Genomic DNA, 19,663 nt, shown 5'->3' with positions numbered 1-19,663 from the left:
TATTGAAGACCCAAATCTGATACCATTAGAACACATTAAAAAGTGCGTATAACATTCTTTGCAAATCTTTACTTTTGTAAAGTATAGTTTATATTATATAATTGAAGAACTACCGTAGAGTGTTGAGAAAATAGTAATGTGTGTAAATAAAACATTTGAGTACATAATGAAAAAAGCATAAATATTATTTTAAAAGTAACCTGATCAATGATATATCATAATAAAATATTGGTCTGTACTTTTTTTACTTAAATGTCAACAGTCATTTGTCATTGTCAACCTAAATCACTTCTAAGTTCCAAGTTGCAATTTGATAAAAACTATTATACATAATTATAATACTGAATTTGTAAAGCTAAACAATTATTTTAATTAAATTTTTGGTTTGATATCTAAAGAATGTTTTTTCGTTAATATTACGATTGCAGGTGCAACGACTAGTCTTATCTAGGTTCTCAGAGCACGCTACTAAAATGCATCATTCTGTACGTACTATTAAAGGAATTATTTAAGAAACCACTTAGTTGACGTTACTACGTAAAAGTTTTGGATTTCTTTTAGTTGATACCTCCTGCAGCAACATGGACGATTCAAGTAAATTTCAACAGATGCAAGATGAAATGTCGAGGTATGTGCTATTTTATATTGTTAAAAAATATATTCTTTACGAGATATTACATGAATCTTTTTGTAGATTTGAGGCGGAGATATCGGGGTCGGACATGGTTATGAGGCCGGTGATTGGTGCTGGTACTTTTGGCGCTGTACAACAACAGCTCGAGCGTGCGGTGCCTCCGCCGCCGCCGCCGCCGACATTACTGTCACAGTTTGACCCATCGGTTATGGGAGCTCGTTTAATGTATCCCAATGTACCACCTCCACCACCACCACCGTCTATGATGGTGCCGGCTTCTGTAAGTATATATTTTTTCTTCTTTATTTGTATTCTATCATATTATATTGTAGTTCTATTTTAATTTGCAAAAAATACAATCTTTGTATATGACAAACTTTTGTTGTTGTAAACAAATAATTTTGTTATTATATGCTTAATTTTTACCTAAATTTTTTTCCTAGGTTAAACAATACATTTAGTATTAATAGAAGTTGTGTGAAGAGTGGAATATTAGTGTTAAATGTTAAGGAATTATTAGGGTTAAATTTTGTAAACAGTTTATTTCCTTATTTTGTGAGATTTATTCAACTTCATCTAAACAATCTATTAATAGAATTATTCTTTTTAGCATGGACGCAACAAACTTGTTGCCGATTGTGTACAATGTATGGATACACTTTTTTACACTTTCTGTGGGTGAAGCTGTGACAGGTGGTGATGGTGATATATATAAATTATTAAGGGTTGACTTAAATTCTTCCAGGTACAAAGACTCCGACCATCAGGATCAACAGATCCATACCCTGGTCCCTTGCCATTCCTCAGGCCAGGATTACCAGGTCCCCAGCTGATCCCACCTCCACCTCCTAAACCTCAACCTGTGGTCCTGTCAGCTGCGCCCAAACTTTATAAACCAAAGCCTAAAGATGATGAACTGAAAAAGGAAAAACATGAGAGTAAAAAACGGGTAATGCAACTTAAATTTTTCAAATAATTAGAAAATTCTAGATAGTTCAGTGTATAAATCACATGCATCCTAATAGAAGATCCTGACTTCAAATCTAAGAAAGCTCTGTTATATTTTCATAAACTAATTTAAATTTATAATTTGCATATGCTCAAAGGAAAATATTGTGAAGAGGGCTTTGTGCAAGCCCATCTGGGTAGGTACCAGACACTCATCATATTCTTCCGCCAAACAGTAATACTTTGTATTGTTTTGTTCTGGTTGGAAGGGTGAGTGAGCCAATGTAACTACAGGGACAAGGGACATAATATCTTAGTTCCTAAGGTTGGTGGTGTATTGGTGATGTATGGATTGATCAATATTTCTTACGGCGGCAATGTAATCACTTACTATCAGGTGGCTCATCGGCCCATCCACCCACCTATAGTATTAAAAAATTAGTGTGGTGAAATAAGCTTTAAAAATCAAAGGATGTGAGAAGTCGCTTTAAGGTTAACTTCGTTTACTATAGTGCATATTTTAATTTGGTCAGTTCGTGAAGGTGTTTACTAAAATACTATCATAATTACTTACGAACGCATAGATATAACACCTAGAATGTGAATGATGTAACAATGTGTTCAGTATCAATGTGTTGCAGAAGCGCGAGCGCGTCCCGTCGCCATCGCCGGTGCGGAGCGCGGCGCCCGTCACGCCGCCCGCGCCGCCCCCGCCCGCGCCCCTCGAAGTCGCCGCGCCCAAAGGGAAGAAGGAGAAGAAGCATCGGAAGGTATCCCAACTATTCACTTGTGCTACAATTTAGACCGAGATGTCCGAGTACATATAAAATTGCGAGACCAAATCCAAACAGGCACGCTGAGATTTCGCCTGTTTAATTTGATAAATATCCATGTATTTCACCAAACCGCAGAATAGCATAGCTTTCGTATGTGACCGAATAGGATGTACATATAAAAAGTATGTACCTATAACTAATTTAGGTTTCTCACGGGTTAAAATAAGTGATTTGGTAAATCAATATCAAACCAACAATTCACGATCGTGCAGTACATTCAGCTAGTAGCAATATTGTAGCTCAAAATTTATTAATCTATTATTCAAATTTTAGTATTAGTTTAAGTCAGATTAAAAGTATGTTGCTTATTGTTCTAAATTTGAAAATCATCAGTAAAGAAAGAATAGATCCATCAACCCATCAACCTGCAACATTAAATTAAATTTACAGTAACTGTTTAGAGAGACTAATATTATATAAGGTAATTGTGATTATTTTTATTTTTTATAGTAGAGGAAGGCGGACGAGCATATGGGGCCACCTGATGGTAAGTGGTCACCAACCCTTAGACATGGGCATTGTAAGAAATGTTAACCATCTCTTACATCACCAATGCGCCACCAACCTTGGGAACTAAGATGTTATATCCCTTGTGCCTGTAATTACACTGGCTCACTCACCCTTCAAACCGGAACACAACAGTACCAAGTACTGCTGTTTTGCGGTAGAATATCTCATGAGTGAGTGGTACCTACCCAGACGAGCTTGCACAAAGCTCTACCACCAGTAAATGCTAAAAAAAATGCTAAAAAAATTATATGCTAAATGTGTATGTACTTATAATCTAATAATAATAGAATTCATAATACATTATAAAAAAATATTCATATTAATTAAAAAAATATTTCTATTTTCGAATCATCAAAAAACTATCTATTTTCTGTAAAACTTGTAAATTAATTATATATTTGTAGAAACAAAATGATGTCCATAATATACTATTCTTATTCTTATAATACATTTGCCTAATATTCAGGTTGTGAGGACAGCTGGTGGACAAGTTTGGGAAGATGTGACTTTACTGGATTGGCCTGACGATGACTTCCGTATGTTCTGTGGTGATCTTGGAAATGATGTGACTGATGAACTTTTGGTAATATACACATATCAAAAATCATATTTTTCTCTTTTTTATAAAGTTTGATGCAGTATATCAGAAAAAAGAAATTGTCACAGAAATAAATAGATAAATATAAAAAATATTGGTATACAAATAGCAATAAAAAAATTTAAAAGATAGATTATAACATTATAAATAAGATTGTGGTCTGACTTTTTAATATTACTTATATGAATATTGTATGCAAACAGATGGAAAGCATATGAGAGGAAACATATATCGATGATGCTATTGCTATGTCAGAAAAGACTTCTGTACACATATTCTTGTATTTCATTTTACACAAAATACATCTGTTTAGCTAAACTCAAAACCAAACCTTATCTAAATACAAAATTTGCGTGAAATCGTTGGCGCCGTTTTCATATACATATATTTTACACGAAATATATGTATATATTATGTGCAAGAATTGCTCATTTATCCAATTGTACCACAATTGTGATAATAATGTTCTTTTTTATAATTTTTCCAGACACGAACATTTGGTAAATACACCTCGTTCCAAAGAGCTAAGGTTATTCGAGACAAACGAACAAATAAAAGCAAGGGGTTTGGTTTCGTCAGCTTTAAGGATCCGGGTGACTTCATCAAGGCTATGAAAGAAATGGACGGTAAGATTTCATACCTTTTTATATTGGACGGCTGGTCCAATATAAAAGTCTTCCAGTCATAATTACTATCAAATAAATCTACACTAGTGTCTATAATGAGTAGATGTTTTTTTATGTAATGTCTTAGTCGAGAAACTACTAAACCAATATATTTAACTGTTTCGTAAATTTAATATTATTATATAAGTAGTATCACTGGCTGTGAGACTATTGACAAGACAAGCGTGAAGCCCTTAGATGGTACATTTATCTATAAAATTACTAAACAGTAACAGCCTGTTAATGTATCACTACTGGGCTAAGGATTCCTCTCAATTTTGAAGAGAAGGTTTGGAGCTTATTCCACCATGCTGCTCCAGTGGGGGTTGGTTGAATACACATGTGGCAGGGTTTCAATGTAATTAGATTATTACATGCAGATTTCCTCACGATGTTTTCCTTCACCGTCAAGCACGAGATGAATTATAAACACAAATTAAGCACATGAAATTTCAGTGGGTTCAAACTTGGGCAAGCCCCAAGTTTGAACCCACGATCATCGGTTAAGATTTGCGCGTTCAAACCACTAGGCCTAACTGTTTAAGGTTACTGACCAAAAATAATTCTGCATCTCTTTTAAATATAAATAAGAAAAGTGTAGATTATTTCATTTTTAATTAACTTGTATCAAATTTAATTATTCGCGCCGTGGCTTAGTTTAGTAGTCTGAAAAGAGCTAGCTACCTAAAGAGCTTTTTTATTCCGATCTTTCTATAAGATCTACAAACGTTTTCATCATTCCCTTTCCATAATTAATGTTTTGGATATGAGTTATTGAAGCAGAATGACAGAATTTACCTAACTACAAATTACGATATTAATATGGCGCTATAACATAATAACAATTGATTTTGATTTTAACTAAAGAATGTTTAAAATTTCAAACACATAGCTAGTTGTCCTAAATCGTTCATGAGATTGTAGATGATAATTTGAGATTGTTAAAAGAAAAAAAAAAAATTCAATCACAAGGCCCCGGCGAGATTCGAACTCACGATCTCCTGTTTACTAGACAGGCGCTTTAACCAACTAAGCCACGGCGCCGATATCACACTCGTGCAAAAATATCATCGCTCTCAACACAAGCGTTTAAGCTGGGCACATTATAGTTTCATTATGTACAATATAAAACAACTCAAGGTAAAACAACTCGTTATCTCCTTTCGATTATATATAATTCATTATAACATTGATAAATAATTTTTATTACTATAAATATTCACATATTTTACACGTGTGTATTAGGGTTTCACCAATGATATTAATTTGTTTATATATAAATATATACACCATACAGTGATTCAAGGTATTTGTATCTCCGCCCTTCCCCTGGCTAAATTATTTCTCGCTGCAAATCCGACTTCAAGCCATGAACACAAATTATTCTAAAGTAACTTGACCGATTAGACGATTGGGATGGTTTAATCTTTAATATATTGCATTAAAGTCAATGTAGTCCCATAGGAAGTACTAAGTTTTTTAATCCTGATAAAAATTATTTAATTAATTTAATTTTTCTTACAAAACCTTTGGTTTAATACATCAGCTGAGGATTGTTTGTATATGTTTCTAATAAATACAACTTAAAATGCGTGATTTTCGCCTACCTTGTATTTAATGTCGGATGGTGTATTTATAAAATAAAAGTATCATAAATATAAAATAATAATATCATAAAAAAATCCACAAGGCCCCGGCGAGATTCGAACTCACGATCTCCTGTTTACTAGACAGGCGCTTTAACCAACTAAGCCACGGCGCCGATGACACATGTATTCAAAAATATCAACGCTATGCAAACTTACATTCATATATAACGGATGATTTAAAATAACTGCTGCGTCTGTAATTTTGTGAACATTGTAGGTGGAAGTGTTTTACGTTTCATTATTCCAAGCCCTCTTTTGTCCGGGATGACATTAATCTTCAGTCTCTGAAAGCCGAGCGCAAAATTAACGAATTTACCGTAATCTGAATTGTAATTGGACGATGTCAGTTGTGGCGTAATAAGCAATAAATAAGCGCTACCGAGCGTTTATTTATTTTTAATTTATTAAGTCGGATTAGTGAATCTAACTTTGATAAGCGTTTAAGAAACCATTATATATTTTGTAGGAAATATCAAATTCCTTTTACGATGCAGTATTTTACGGTGTAAAATAGATAAGTAAATAGTAAAATATTCCAAACACGAGACTTGTAAAGTCAAATAAACAATATAATAACCGTGATACCATTGATCGACATCTTAAATAGTTTGAGATTCATTATATATTGGAAAAAATGGCTTCTTGAATGTCGGCGAAGTAGCTATCGGATTTTTGGAAGTAAAATTATAAGTAATATGCAATAATGTTGTATTATAAATAAACATATAAATGTATATAACTATTAGTTAAAATTATATAAAATTTGATAACTATTAGTTATCAACTTGATATTAGTTATCAACTTGATTTGATAACTATTAGTTATCAAATTTACAACTAAATTTGAATTTTCTACTACATAAGACTATTGACAATATTCTTCTATTTAAATGAATTACTTTTTTAAATAATTAAGTGTTCATATGTTATAATATTACGCGGGGTTTTGTGGCGATATCACAGTTTTAAATATTTTTCGTTTAAGCATAATCTCTAGTTACCAGTAATAGTTTTGTCTTCCTGTCAATTTCTCCCATTATTGTAATTTATTTATTTTGAGTAAGAAATAAAATTACAGTTTTATTTACAGGTCGCTACGTAGGCAGTCGGCCGATCAAGTTAAGAAAAAGTACGTGGAAGAACCGAGCTCTGGACGTCGTGCGAAAGAAAGAAAAGGAGAAAGCGGCCCTTCTCGCTCTCCTCATGTCTGGAAATAAGAGCTGACAGAGTTAATGTGACATTGACATTTAAACTGTCAAACAAAATGCAATGCTTTAGTTTTAACTTTATTTAGCGTGAAGTATAAATAATAACTATTATTAACTAAAATGTTGTTTTATTGCTTTCCCGATCATTATTGTATTAAAATTTCATTTTATATAAATATTTTTTATTATTTAAAATTAAATAAACACTGAATACAAAATAATTTATTTTTACAACAACAATTCTTTGGCTGAACACAAATTATAGCACAATATTGTACTTTTTCTAACTTAATTTTTAGTCAAAAATACTTATCAATTTAAAACCTACATAATAATAAACTCAAGACTACAGAGGATAATCTATGAGGAAACATATCCTTTATCCGGATACATGCTCAGGCCCACGAGGCACCGATCTTGGGGCTACACCTCAAATATAAACCTTGGAGCCTTGGATCTCTAAGCCAAGGCTCCAAGGTATAGTAATAATCGATCATTGATCGATTAAATTTGAGTCACATTTATTCATTGATAATAGACATATTAATAATCATTTAAAATGACTCGTTAAATGTTGAAATTGTCTAAGGTATTGTTGCTTTCGTATCCCGCGTGTACCCGTCGCGCGCGGGCCGGCGGGCGGGGCCGCGCGCGGGGGGGCGGGGGCGGCGCGCTGGCGGCGGCCGCGTACAGCTTGTCGAGGCAACAGCGCTCGTCGCCTTGCATCAGCCCCGTCGTCGACGGGCAGAAAGGTGTCGTGAAATCCTCCAGGCAGTACGCACCAGATGCGCTACAAGTTACACAATTGAATAATTTAAAAATAAACATATAATAAAGTCATAAAAAAGTAAAGTCGAGATGGCCCAGTGGTAAGAACGCGTGAATCTTCTTAACCGATGAACGTGGGTCAAACCCGGGCAAGCACCTCTGAATTTTTATGTGCTTAATTTCTGTTTATAATTCATCTCGTACTTTTCGGTGAAAAAAAACATCGTGAGGAAACCTGCATGTGTCTAATTTCACTGAAATTCTGCCACATGTGTATTCCACCAACCCGCATTGGAGCAGCGTGGTGGAATAAGCTCCAAACCTTCTCCTCAAAAAGGGTGAGGAGTCGTTAGCCCAGCAGTGGGATATTTATAGGCTGTTACTTTACTTTATATAATAAAGTATTTCTAATAGAAATAATAACTTAAAATCGTCTAAGAATACTTTTCACTTTTAATATAAGAGTTTTTAGAGCCTTCTTTTTGTAACTGTTTTTCTTTCTTTGGTATGCAATAAAGCATATTTGTTAAAGTCTCTGGTTTCCTCTCTGTAGGATAGATTACAATAAAATTCCTTTCATCATCCCATTTCCTTACATCTTATATGCTAATTTAACTTAGTTTTATAAGAATACCTTCTGCTTTGAAATTTTGGCACATTGGAAAATTACCGTAATTTCAAAGCAAGTACGGCTTCGTCTATATTGTAGAGTATCCGCCGACGGATTAATAACATACTCGATATTTAATTATTTATTTCCCTAAATACAATCATCATTAAATTTTTCGTGCAATATAGCCTACACTCGGCCCTGGATTGTTGCCTCTAGATAAGCCTAGTGCCCAATTTATTTAGTGACTAGTTAATAAATCTGCAAATCCTAAAGTCCTAGGTTCCAATTCCTGATCGGAACTAATAGGATTAAGTAATCATGCTATATATAAATTCTTTTTTTTTTATAATAGACAAAATATTTAAGAATAAAACATTTTTTTTCCTTAAAAATTAAAAACACTACTACCCTGATGAATGAATGAATGAATAAATTTATAGCCACTCGGACTGATTTTAGAATTCCAACGATACCATTATCGAAATCTCTTAAGGCATTTAAAAGTTATGGTAAAATAAAGAAACTCACAAACATACATGAACCCTGAAAACAATATATATCTTTCTGGGCAGCCGTGTAAAAAAAATAGCTAATTTTCTTTTAAGCGACAAACTATATGAATTGACTTTAACGCAGAAAATAAACATAATATCTTGCTATTTACGTCATTGGCGTCGGTTGCCCTAGAGGAACAGGTAAGGCCGCGGCCCGCGCTGGCGGCACGCGCACCGAGCACCGTCTGCCGCAGGGAGCCGCAGGACGAGGCCGGAACAGACTCTCTGCTTGGTAACAGATCGACCACACGTGACTGCATAGTGCTTCATCTGTGAAAATAATTTAGTATTTCACATTTAATATTTTTATTAATTACAGTAGTACTAAATGACTGAAACCTTTTGTATTATTATTTTTTACATATTAAAATTTAGCTATCATAATGTTTTATGTAGTTATTTTTAGCGGTCGTACTTGGTGTATCTTCACAATATGGCTGACTCCGGCCGCCATTAAGGCAGAAGTCGGCGTGTCCGAGACGAGCGCCTTCGCCGTACCGCCCCGCATTAGTGTGGAGTACGTGCACGGCTCGCGCGTCGCCAGGGTCCAGGCGCAGAGCGGGCGCGGACCTGATGAGAGGTCGGGCTGGGTCCAAACCTACAGATAACTTGAACTTTAGTTTACTGTTGTATTAATAAATCAAAATATGCTAACTAAAATAAAGATGAACTAATTCAATACAAGATGTTCTTTGCCTTTACGTATTAAAGTATGGTAGGACAGATAAATTGTGATGATGATGATGATGTCTTCCCGACCGATTTCGGCCACGACGCCAATCTAAAGAGAGATTAGCCAACTGCGCAGGACATATTATAGTGCACAAGTGTGTGCGCAAACACGGGTGCACTCTCTATTCCACCACTTTCGTAATCCGATTGGACGGTAGTGCGACACGATCAGAGAGAGTTCAGGAGCAGGACCAAGGATTATACACACTTTCAACTTCCAGACTCCAGGTTGCTACTGAGAATTTTCAACAGAAAAACTCAATATTTTTTTATTGACCCGACCTGGGGCTGGGGCGCCGTGTGGTGACGGCGACGAATATCACCACCCCATCTCATCCCGTGGGGGGCGTAGAAGTCGACCCGAGGGAATATACACCAGAGAACGGGCAGCAGCGTCTCTCTGAGTACTATGACTAACTTACTGCGATCGCCAACCCGTCTGCCAAGCGTGGCGATTATGGCATATCCCCTCATGATTCGCGCAACTAAACCACGGCCCCTAGTCCCCGGCAGCCCTGCTATTCCTAGCCTTGGTAACAGCTGTGGTAACGGCGGGGCAGGGGGTGCTAAGAATCCCCGGCAGATTTCGTGTTACCAACACCGACGACCTCTGGCCCTGGCAACATATAACACGCGTACACTGCGGGCCGACGAGAAGATCATCGAACTGGAGGAAGAATTGAGCAGGTTACACTGGGATATCGTCGGATTATCCGAAGTCCGAAGACAGGGGGAGGATACGATGATCCTGAAATCCGGTAACCTTCTCTATTTCCGAGAGGGCGATCAACTGTCTCAAGGTGGTGTCGGGTTCATAGTCCACAAGTACCTCGTTAACAACGTTGTGAAAATCGAGAGTGTGTCGGCTAGGGTGGCGTACCTTATACTCAGAATCACCAAGCGGTATTCTTTGAAGGTCATACAGGTATACGCGCCGACTTCGACACACTCCGACGATGAGGTTGAGGTCATGTATGAGGATTTATCTAAAGCCATACATACCAACAAGACTCATTTCACTGTTGTAATGGGGGACTTCAACGCGAAGCTGGGCAAACGATTCGGTGATGAGTTAAAGGTGGGACCTCATGGAATTGGAGACCGCAACACTCGGGGCCAGATGTTGGCCGACTTTATGGAGAAGGAGGGACTCTTTATGATGAACTCCTTTTTCAAGAAGCCAGGTCAGCGTAAATGGACCTGGGTGAGCCCTGATGGGAAAACCAAGAATGAGATAGACTTCATCTTGTCGACGAGAAGACAAATATTTAATGACGTCTCCGTGATCAATGCTGTCAAAACTGGGAGCGATCACAGACTCGTAAGAGGCTCGTTAAATATCAATGTTAAACTCCAGAGGTCCCGACTGATGAAGTCTACGCTCCGACCATCACCTCTTCAAATCCGAAATCCCGAAGCCTTTCAGCTCGAACTCCAAAACCGATTCGATTGCCTAGCAGACTGCGAGGAAGTGGACACATACAACGACAGGCTTGTGGAAACTGTCCGTACGGCTGGGTCTAAGACCTTCAAGACCAGCCGTACAAAAGGAACCAAAAAGATCTCTGCCTCTACCCTACGGCTTATGGAGGAAAGACGGAAAATGATTCTGACGTCCCCAGCTGATGCTGCCGGCTATCGGCTGATCAACAGACGGATTTCAAAGTCTCTAACTCGCGACACTCGCCAATTTAATACAATGCGCATTAAAGAGGCCATCGAGCGGAACAAAGGCTCTAAAGTGTTCGCCAGAGATCTGTCTGTTGGTCAGAGTCAACTGACAAGGCTGAAAACTGAGGATGGCAGAATAGTCACGTCAAGATCTGAGCTGTTGGAAGAGGTTGAGAAGTTCTACGGTCAGCTGTACACGACAGCTCAATCACCTGTCAGTAGTCATGCTGCAGATCCCAGAGCAAGACTAACCCGACACTACACTGAAGATTTTCAGGACGTCAGTCTTTTCGAGATTAGAATGGCTCTCGGACAACTCAAAAACAACAAGGCACCTGGTGATGATGGTATTACAGCCGAGCTTCTGAAGGCGGGTGGTACACCGATCCTCAGGGCTCTTCAGAGGCTTTTTAACTCCGTCATTGCCAAAGGTCAAACGCCAAAAGCATGGCACAGAAGTGTGGTGGTACTTTTATTTAAGAAGGGTGATAAAACCCTTCTGAAGAATTACAGGCCCATCTCACTGCTGAGTCATGTTTACAAGTTGTTTTCGAGAGTCATTACGAATCGTCTCGAGCAAAGGCTTGACGACTTCCAGCCACCCGAACAAGCCGGATTCCGGAAAGGCTTTAGCACCATAGACCACATACATACGCTGCGGCAAGTTATACAGAAGACTGGGGAGTATAACCAGCCACTTTGCTTAGCGTTTGTGGACTATGAGAAAGCCTTTGATTCGATCGAAACCTGGGCCGTGCTGAATTCTCTTCAAAGGTGCCAAATTGATTATCGGTATATCAGGGTGTTAAAGTGCTTGTACGAGAACGCCACCATGTCGATCCGACTCCAGGATCAGAACTCAAAACCTATCCAACTGCAGAGAGGTGTAAGACAGGGAGACGTGATATCTCCGAAACTGTTTACCGCTGCATTGGAAGATGTTTTCAAGCTTCTGGACTGGAACGGACTTGGCATCAATATTAACGGCGAGTACATCACTCATCTTCGATTTGCCGATGACATTGTAATTATGGCTGAGACCTTGGAAGACCTCGGCACTATGCTCGATGACCTCAGCAGGGTTTCCCAACAAGTGGGTCTAAAAATGAACATGGACAAGACGAAAATCATGTCGAACATCCATGTTGCACCCACTCAAGTCAAGGTTGGAAATTCTGCACTCGAAGTTGTAGACAACTATGTCTACCTAGGTCAGACCATCCAACTAGGTAGGTCCAACTCCGAGAAAGAGGTCAATCGTCGAATTCAACTCGGCTGGGCAGCGTTCGGGAAGCTACACGATATCTTCTCATCCCAAATACCGCAGTGTCTCAAGTCGAAAGTCTTCGACCAGTGTGTGTTGCCAGTGATGACTTATGGATCAGAGACGTGGTCGCTCACAATGGGCCTCATAAGAAGGCTCAAGGTCACTCAAAGGGCAATGGAGAGGGCTATGCTCGGAGTTTCTCTGCGAGATCGAATCAGAAATGATGAAATCCGCAGGCGAACCAAAGTAACCGACATAGCCCGAAGAATTGCTAAATTGAAGTGGCAGTGGGCGGGGCACATTGCTCGCAGAACCGACGGCCGCTGGGGCAGAAAGGTTCTCGAGTGGCGACCACGAACCGGAAGACGCAGCGTGGGCAGGCCCCCTACAAGGTGGACCGACGACTTAGAACGAGTCGCGGGAAGCCGTTGGATGCGGGCAGCGCAAGATCGGCCAACGTGGAAATCCTTGGGGGAGGCCTTTGTCCAGCAGTGGACGTCTTTCGGCTGGTGATGATGATGATGACTGGGGCTTGAACCCAGGACCGGGTCTCCCAGCCTTATGGCGGATTGTCAATACTGTTAATACTAATCTTTTTCTTTTTTTCCTTTTCTGGCGTGTATCTAAATACTCTTATGAAAGATATTGGGATGAGATCATAGACATTTTACTAATTTTTAAAGATTTGACATATTCCTAACACAAAATATTTACAAAATATTATTTATGTTAATACGTACCAATAATTCTATTAAGTCTAAAATTCAAATAATTGGCCAAAATGCCGCACATGTGAGCGCCGAGCGAATGACCAACACACGTAAGTCGATCTGGTCTTAGGCCTGCTCTCCTCAGAGATCCCAAGGCTTCTGCCACACATCGTGCTACTGGTCGCAGGTTGTGAACTGCTGCGACGTAACACGGTGGCTGGCTGAGTTGCCCCCAGTCCAACATGAAAACATTATAGCCACCGCGACGAAGGTATGCTACAAAGTTTAAAAGGATATCATTTAATAATAATATTCAATTTAAAATAACTTCGGGTTTTGTTTTTATTTTAGTGGTTCTTACAAAACCTAAATATTAAAGTCTGTCTTTGTTTAAAATACAAAGACAAGTTTATATATCATATCACGATAGTCTGTATTATACATTTTATTCCTGTTTACTTTAAAAATCTGATTTAGGTACAGTTTTAAGGAAATGTCAACTATCTAAGCCCTGTGTCAGGGGGTATTGAACCGCGCTGAGGAGAAAGTCGTGGGAAATGCGAACTGCATTGCCGGTTCGAATGGCGCCGATCTGCTTCCATATGCTCGGGCGCAGGATTACTTTCACTTGCATCACAAAAATGTTGGCGAAGATAAAGCGATTCAGACTTGTTTTCGCGACCAAAGCTTACATCAAATACATATGAAATAAAAACTTTGAATGTGCTTACATATGTGACTGATGTTTATAATAGCCTTATAAATGAAAGTTTTATTATCAAACTAGTTTTAGACACTAATGAAAAGAAAGCACGTTGCAAGATGAGAGTTGAACCGTTTATTTTCTTTGTATTACATACATAAATACAAAAATACAAAATAATCGAAGATAGTACTGGTTATTGCATCGTAAGAGATTATGATAGACTGACCGTCTCGGAGCACAACAATGGGTAGAGTGTCATCGCCGCCGGCGTATCCGTGTACCAGCAGAATTGTCTCGTGTGATGGTTCCCAACTACTTTGACGAAGCCAGTCTTCGCTAAATAGATCCACCTGGAAATATATATAACGAAATATGAAAAAAAAATTATTAACTAGCTACCCGTTCTAGCTTAACACGGGTAGAGGTAGAATAAGGCGCGACGGACATGTGTATAAATTCTCTATACAAATATTTAGTCATTAGGATAGATCAAACCCAGCTGCTAATCGTTGCAAATAATATGTTGTGAAAGATTGTTGCTAAATATTTTTTGATACAAACCTGCTCAGTAAAGCGTTAAATATGACAAAAAATTGTAAGGCAGGTAATTTTATTCAGCGGTTTGTTCAACTGCTATGAAACGATTTCGAAATCCAACTTTCATTGGGGCTTTACAGATGTGCCTCTAATTATATAAAATATGTTAACATCGATATTTGTCGCAGGTACTTACTATTTTTTACTATTTATTATTAAAGGATGGGAATGATAGTTATATCATTCAAAAGGTATTGTGTCATAGATGTAATAAAAATATTTATTGAATTATGTGCTAAAAAACGATCGAACTTCTGCCACATGCAATATTTGTACATACTAACCAATTTGACCAATAACTTTGTGTAAATACATATGTATTTACCTAATTGTCCGTCCCAACCATTGAAATAAGAAATTATTTTTATTATTGTTAAATAAAAATACTGCACTCGATCGCAGTGCTATCTACCGGGTTCTAGTCCTAAACCATATAGGGACCCACTCAAATACTGACAAAAAAATCATCAAATTCGATCCAACTGTGTAGGAGTTCAATGGAGTTCAACATACACACATTTTTGAGTAGGTTCTAACATCTCAAAATCGTAGAGTAGAGTAATTAATTTATTTCATTCGCACAATATAAGATTTATTTCCTGTTCATGTGTGTGGGTTTCTAGTATTGGCAAGCCTAAATAAGTACATGCTACATGACTACCAGGAATTTTCTCATAGGTTAGACTCATGTCTGATTTTGATTTTAAAGTTAAGGGTATATAGGCCCAGAGTTTTATCAAGACTGTTGTTATAATACCTACTTTCTAATATTCAAGTTATTAGTATATTTATGGACAATAAGAGTCATAAAAACCTGGAGCCGATACATGGCACCGTGGTATTACAATATTATCATTTTAAATTCGTAAAATGTAGTCTAGATTTATGCCTGTAAGTTTATCATCTAGGTTACAACTCGCAGCGTAATATGTTAGTAGAACGTTCCGGTATTACAAAAGAATGGTTTGACAATACTGGTCTTTAGAAATTCTCTGAGAATATATTTTCTTGACATTTTGTTCTGTACGCACACATTCAGAAACCTCTCGTATATTCCTACCAGTTTGAAGTCTTGTGACAGTTAAAATTGGCACAGCATTTGTGAAAAATAATTTTGAATGATTTCTCTACATTAATCTCAAGGCTACTATAGGAATAAGAGATTATATTGTTTTTTAATCATGATTAAACTTATTACTATTTGGTTGCTATTTGCTAGTAAAAATTGGCGTTCGACCTTCACAGCCCTTTACGAAATATTTCATATACTTTTCTCTTCATGCAAAACAAAACGTACACAAGAGTCATTAACAAACTCGATGTAATGTGTGCTTATATGAAGAAATTTATTTCACTCATGTCTGCGTTTCTTTGCAATGAACGCGTGAAGTATGAATGTGTGCTAGAAAATTATACTTTATATATAATTTTTAGATAAAAATTTTTTCAACAATTTGCTTACGTCAACAAAAAAAACTTAAAACAAAATTTAAGTCTACATATCTTTCGAATAATCTTATTCGATTTAAATTTAAAATTTTGCTCTATGAGCTCCATTGTTTAAATGTAACGGTTATATTTAATCTCTATAAAGTATCCTGGCTTCGATATCGTATTACCACAGCTTATATAATACTATGTATTACAACACTGAAAAGAGGCCCTAAATGGTAAGAATCATGTAAGAAATGCTAACTTAAATCTTGATTGTTAAATGTAAGGAATGTAGTGAAATGTATGTATTAAAAAGGTTATACCTACGTGAATTTTTGTTATTTCCTTTTTTTTTTTAAATTACAGAAAGACAGACGAGTCTTTGGTCCAATCACCAACCAATATTTTCAATTTATTTCTCCTCTTCCTCCTTAACAAAATTAAAACAAGTTGGCATATATATTTATTTTATTACAATAAATGTATAAACAAACTTCTAAGCGTTTTGCTTCACTTCAACGATCAATATTTGAGGTCAAGTTAAGTGTATCGATGTAGTGGTTTCGCTCAAGGGCCAAGGTTCGATGCTCACGTTACATGGCATCAGTACGGCAAGGATGGATTGTGTAACAATTACCGCATATTACTATGACATAGATTATGCGATTTAATTAATTATTATAAAACTCATAGGTGAAGTTATTTATACATTCTCTTAAAAAGTTGAGACATTCAGACTATTGATGTTTTTGCCCTAATAGAAGCTGAACTGTCTTGTGCTAATTAAAATCACAAAGTTCTGTCATTTGAATAAAATAGACGTATTGAAAAAAATATATGTAGGTATTGCTAGTAAGTACTTATTATAAAAATATTTTTGATTACGTGAACTGGCCCATTGTAACTACTAGTTACTTAAAAATGGCTAATTTATACAAAGGAGACACTTTCTAAACAGAAAATTCTATTTGTTATTCATTAAACGCATGTAACGGACTTGCGCGCTCGTAAGTTTATACGACTATGAACTAGGTACAAGAGTTGTCAAACAATACTTTAACTGTGATTTTTATATCTCTTACAATTAAAAAAATAAATAAAAAAAGTCAAATTGAATTGAACGGATTACTCTACAAAACACTAATAAGTAATTTTTGGGTTGTATCTATTTCCTAGGAATTATATAAAATGATGGATTCCATACATTTCTGATAGCATATACATAAGAATTTAACGTTTTAGGTACTTTCCTAAACAATTTTTCGAGTCAAAACAATATAAGTAATATAATATAAATAATATATAAAGTATATTTAGTTTGATTTTTACACTCAGTGAACCGTAATATTATAAATATATTTTATATTCTCGGCCATCATAAAATATTATTTTCATTTTTTGGGGCTGGTATATTAGACAAATAATTTATTAATAATTGGAATAGAGCGTTTGTTGCTTTTTATAAAGCTCTACCTACTTTGTTGTGCACTTATCAATTAAATGAAAAGTAGTAAGTACGTCTATGTACGTTTCTTCATCGTCGCAAATACATGTATGAAATTAATATTTCTATTTATTGATTAAAAAAATATATACAAGTAATAAATTCCACAAATACCTTAATTTACACAAATTGATCACGATAACATAACCGTAAAATTAAAGTACAAAAAATTAACGTCATGGGAAAACTTGAAATTAATGGTTATAATGATTATGAATGCTAAACTACCTACTTGCCTACATATTCATTACACAGTTATTAATTAGCAACATTGCATTTCACACAGACACAATCTCTAAACAGCATTAAACGTACAGTTATAATTGGTCATCATATCTATCTTACTATTATGATATTGGTTAAAATAAATTGATACAAATAATATATTGTATAGTTATAAACCGTACTTGCTAATAAAAGAAATACATTGCAATTTTGAAACTGCAAGATTTTATTCGGGCTCGTACGAAAGTAAATTTAAAGAAAGCTTTTATGAAAGTGTAACATTTGTTCCTACATAGTTTTATTTTACAAATTATCGCTCTACGTCGAACCTAGTAATACCTTTACCTACTAATGGAAACGCGTAACTTTAATGATTTAACATTTATGATCGTTGTTTTAATTTGAATACTCAGCACCACATTTATTTGAATCAATTAATTTCATTTTTAAACATTAAATTGTACGGTATTTCCGATGACAACATTATGCACATATTAATTAAAACATTCAGTTGGTCAACCGTTGACCGATTCGGATCCTACCGACGAAAAGGTTAATCTATTTAGGCTACAATGTCACAGGATTTGAAGACTATATAGAATTTTATTAAATGTCCTATGTGAAATTTATTTAACTTAAGGACTTAACTAAAACTTTATAGGATTATGTAGATAGAAATTAATGAGAGCTATTGTACAAATTACGATCGCGGAAAATGGTGGCAGGAATGCTAGCAGCATTACCCTGTTAAATTGTATTTGCAATACTCTGGACGAAAATTAACCAACCTTTCACTAGAGGATGGAGGGAATAAAACTGCCTAAGGTCCAAGAAATAAATAAATAAAATTATAAAAATTACCTGTTTTTTATAAGGTTCAGCCTCAGTGTATAAGTTAAGTGTGACGTTGGGATCAGGACAAGGCTCGCGCTCACGCCTCCACACACAGTCCTCAAGTGTGGCGTTGTTAAAGAGGTCACTGTTGAGGAATAGAGCCTCTTTTATGGGTTTCCGTTGCGCATTAATATCTAAAAATAATTATTTCTTTTCAAATCGCACGTAAATTTTGATATCAAAATTGTATACATATACTTAGTTAATTTATGTTAGTAAGTACCTCTCTAATGTTTATTGTATTTTAAGAAATCAAAATATATCATATCATAGTACATGCACCAAATATGTATATCGTTTGTAAAATGATATTTTTCTTTGAATTGTGGACTTTTAAAAACTTTTCTAACATTAAAATCTGATTGAGATAAGTATATACTATATATTATATAGGTATATGTTAAAATGTAATCGTTGAGAATAATGTATTTAATAATTTATCGAACCATTTTAGAAATTTTAAAATTTAGAAAAAAAAATACATACCAGGTACACAAATCGCAAGCACAAATAAAAGGAGCGTTCGAGTGAAGTGTACGCGTGCCATCCTTGTGGCTAACAATACCGAATAGAGGCGCAGGCGCAGGCGCAAGGCGCAGGCGCAACCCAAGTAAGTACAGGTTGCGAACGTTAATGAGGCGCTCACAAGTACGTATCACCTTTTACAAGTTACAACTTATATGTATATGCAATGTGCGGTATATGAAATATTAGTGAAATGGACCGTGCTTGAACTTCAAATGGTATAATAGAACCACTGCCAGAGTGTGCCTTTTTGTAGATGGCAATTTTTTTCTAAAGTACCGTTCTTTTTGATATTTGTACCAGATTTAAATATAACGTGGTACAAAACTGATGAACAACACAAATCAATCATATTAAACCGATGGATGAGGTTCCCCGCCGTGGCCAAATTCAACATCATGGAAGGTAGTCATAA

General features: G+C 36.2%; 2 protein-coding genes and 2 non-coding genes across 5 annotated transcripts; 1 reads left to right on the top strand and 3 right to left on the bottom strand.

Moving 5' to 3' along the window:
* The first annotated feature begins 273 nt into the window (after positions 1 to 273).
* LOC126771151 (RNA-binding protein 42) lies at positions 274 to 7,158 on the top strand. 2 transcript variants are annotated; one of them, XM_050490906.1, is made up of 8 exons: positions 274 to 485; positions 562 to 628; positions 695 to 914; positions 1,380 to 1,583; positions 2,224 to 2,352; positions 3,395 to 3,511; positions 4,014 to 4,152; positions 6,931 to 7,158. In XM_050490906.1, the coding sequence occupies exons 2-8, from the start codon at positions 582 to 584 to the stop codon at positions 7,062 to 7,064; spliced, it is 990 nt and encodes a 329-aa protein (XP_050346863.1). In that variant the 5' UTR covers positions 274 to 485; positions 562 to 581; the 3' UTR covers positions 7,065 to 7,158. The 2 variants fall into 2 exon arrangements, with proteins under 2 accessions (XP_050346863.1, XP_050346862.1); XM_050490905.1 differs by having other exon boundaries at positions 274 to 628.
* Trnat-agu (transfer RNA threonine (anticodon AGU)) lies at positions 5,162 to 5,235 on the bottom strand. Its single transcript has one exon. It is a non-coding gene; the product is annotated as a tRNA-Thr (tRNA).
* Trnat-agu (transfer RNA threonine (anticodon AGU)) lies at positions 5,880 to 5,953 on the bottom strand. The gene has a single exon. It is a non-coding gene; the product is annotated as a tRNA-Thr (tRNA).
* A 457-nt stretch (positions 7,159 to 7,615) lies between the features above and the next one.
* LOC126771400 (pancreatic triacylglycerol lipase-like) lies at positions 7,616 to 19,338 on the bottom strand. Its single transcript, XM_050491265.1, has 7 exons — positions 19,210 to 19,338; positions 18,691 to 18,857; positions 14,296 to 14,419; positions 13,394 to 13,639; positions 9,399 to 9,581; positions 9,094 to 9,253; positions 7,616 to 7,838 (listed from the first exon to the last, which is right to left on the bottom strand). Exons 1-7 carry the CDS (start codon positions 19,268 to 19,270, stop codon positions 7,616 to 7,618), a joined length of 1,164 nt encoding a protein of 387 aa, XP_050347222.1. The 5' UTR covers positions 19,271 to 19,338.
* Between the last annotated feature and the right edge of the window lie 325 nt (positions 19,339 to 19,663).

The sequence above is a fragment of the Nymphalis io genome, chromosome 10 (genome assembly GCF_905147045.1).
Source record: "Nymphalis io chromosome 10, ilAglIoxx1.1, whole genome shotgun sequence".
In the NCBI taxonomy this organism is placed as follows: Eukaryota; Metazoa; Arthropoda; class Insecta; order Lepidoptera; family Nymphalidae; genus Nymphalis; species Nymphalis io.
The sequence above is the reverse complement of the archived record's forward strand: the minus strand, read 5'-3'. Positions and strand labels throughout refer to the sequence as shown.

Coding starts and splice junctions, on each gene's coding strand:
- LOC126771400 (XM_050491265.1), bottom strand. CDS start 19,270: ATGGCACGCGTACACTTCACTCGAACGCTCCTTTTATTTGTGCTTGCG. Junction 13,640..14,295: donor CATTGTTGTGCTCCGAGACG/GTCAGTCTATCA, acceptor TAAACTTTGTAG/CATACCTTCGTCGCGGTGGC. Junction 7,839..9,093: donor GGGCAACCGACGCCAATGAC/GTAAATAGCAAG, acceptor TGTAACTTGTAG/CGCATCTGGTGCGTACTGCC.
- LOC126771151 (XM_050490906.1), top strand. CDS start 582: ATGGACGATTCAAGTAAATTTCAACAGATGCAAGATGAAATGTCGAG. Junction 1,584..2,223: donor AACATGAGAGTAAAAAACGG/GTAATGCAACTT, acceptor AATGTGTTGCAG/AAGCGCGAGCGCGTCCCGTC. Junction 4,153..6,930: donor GGCTATGAAAGAAATGGACG/GTAAGATTTCAT, acceptor TTTTATTTACAG/GTCGCTACGTAGGCAGTCGG.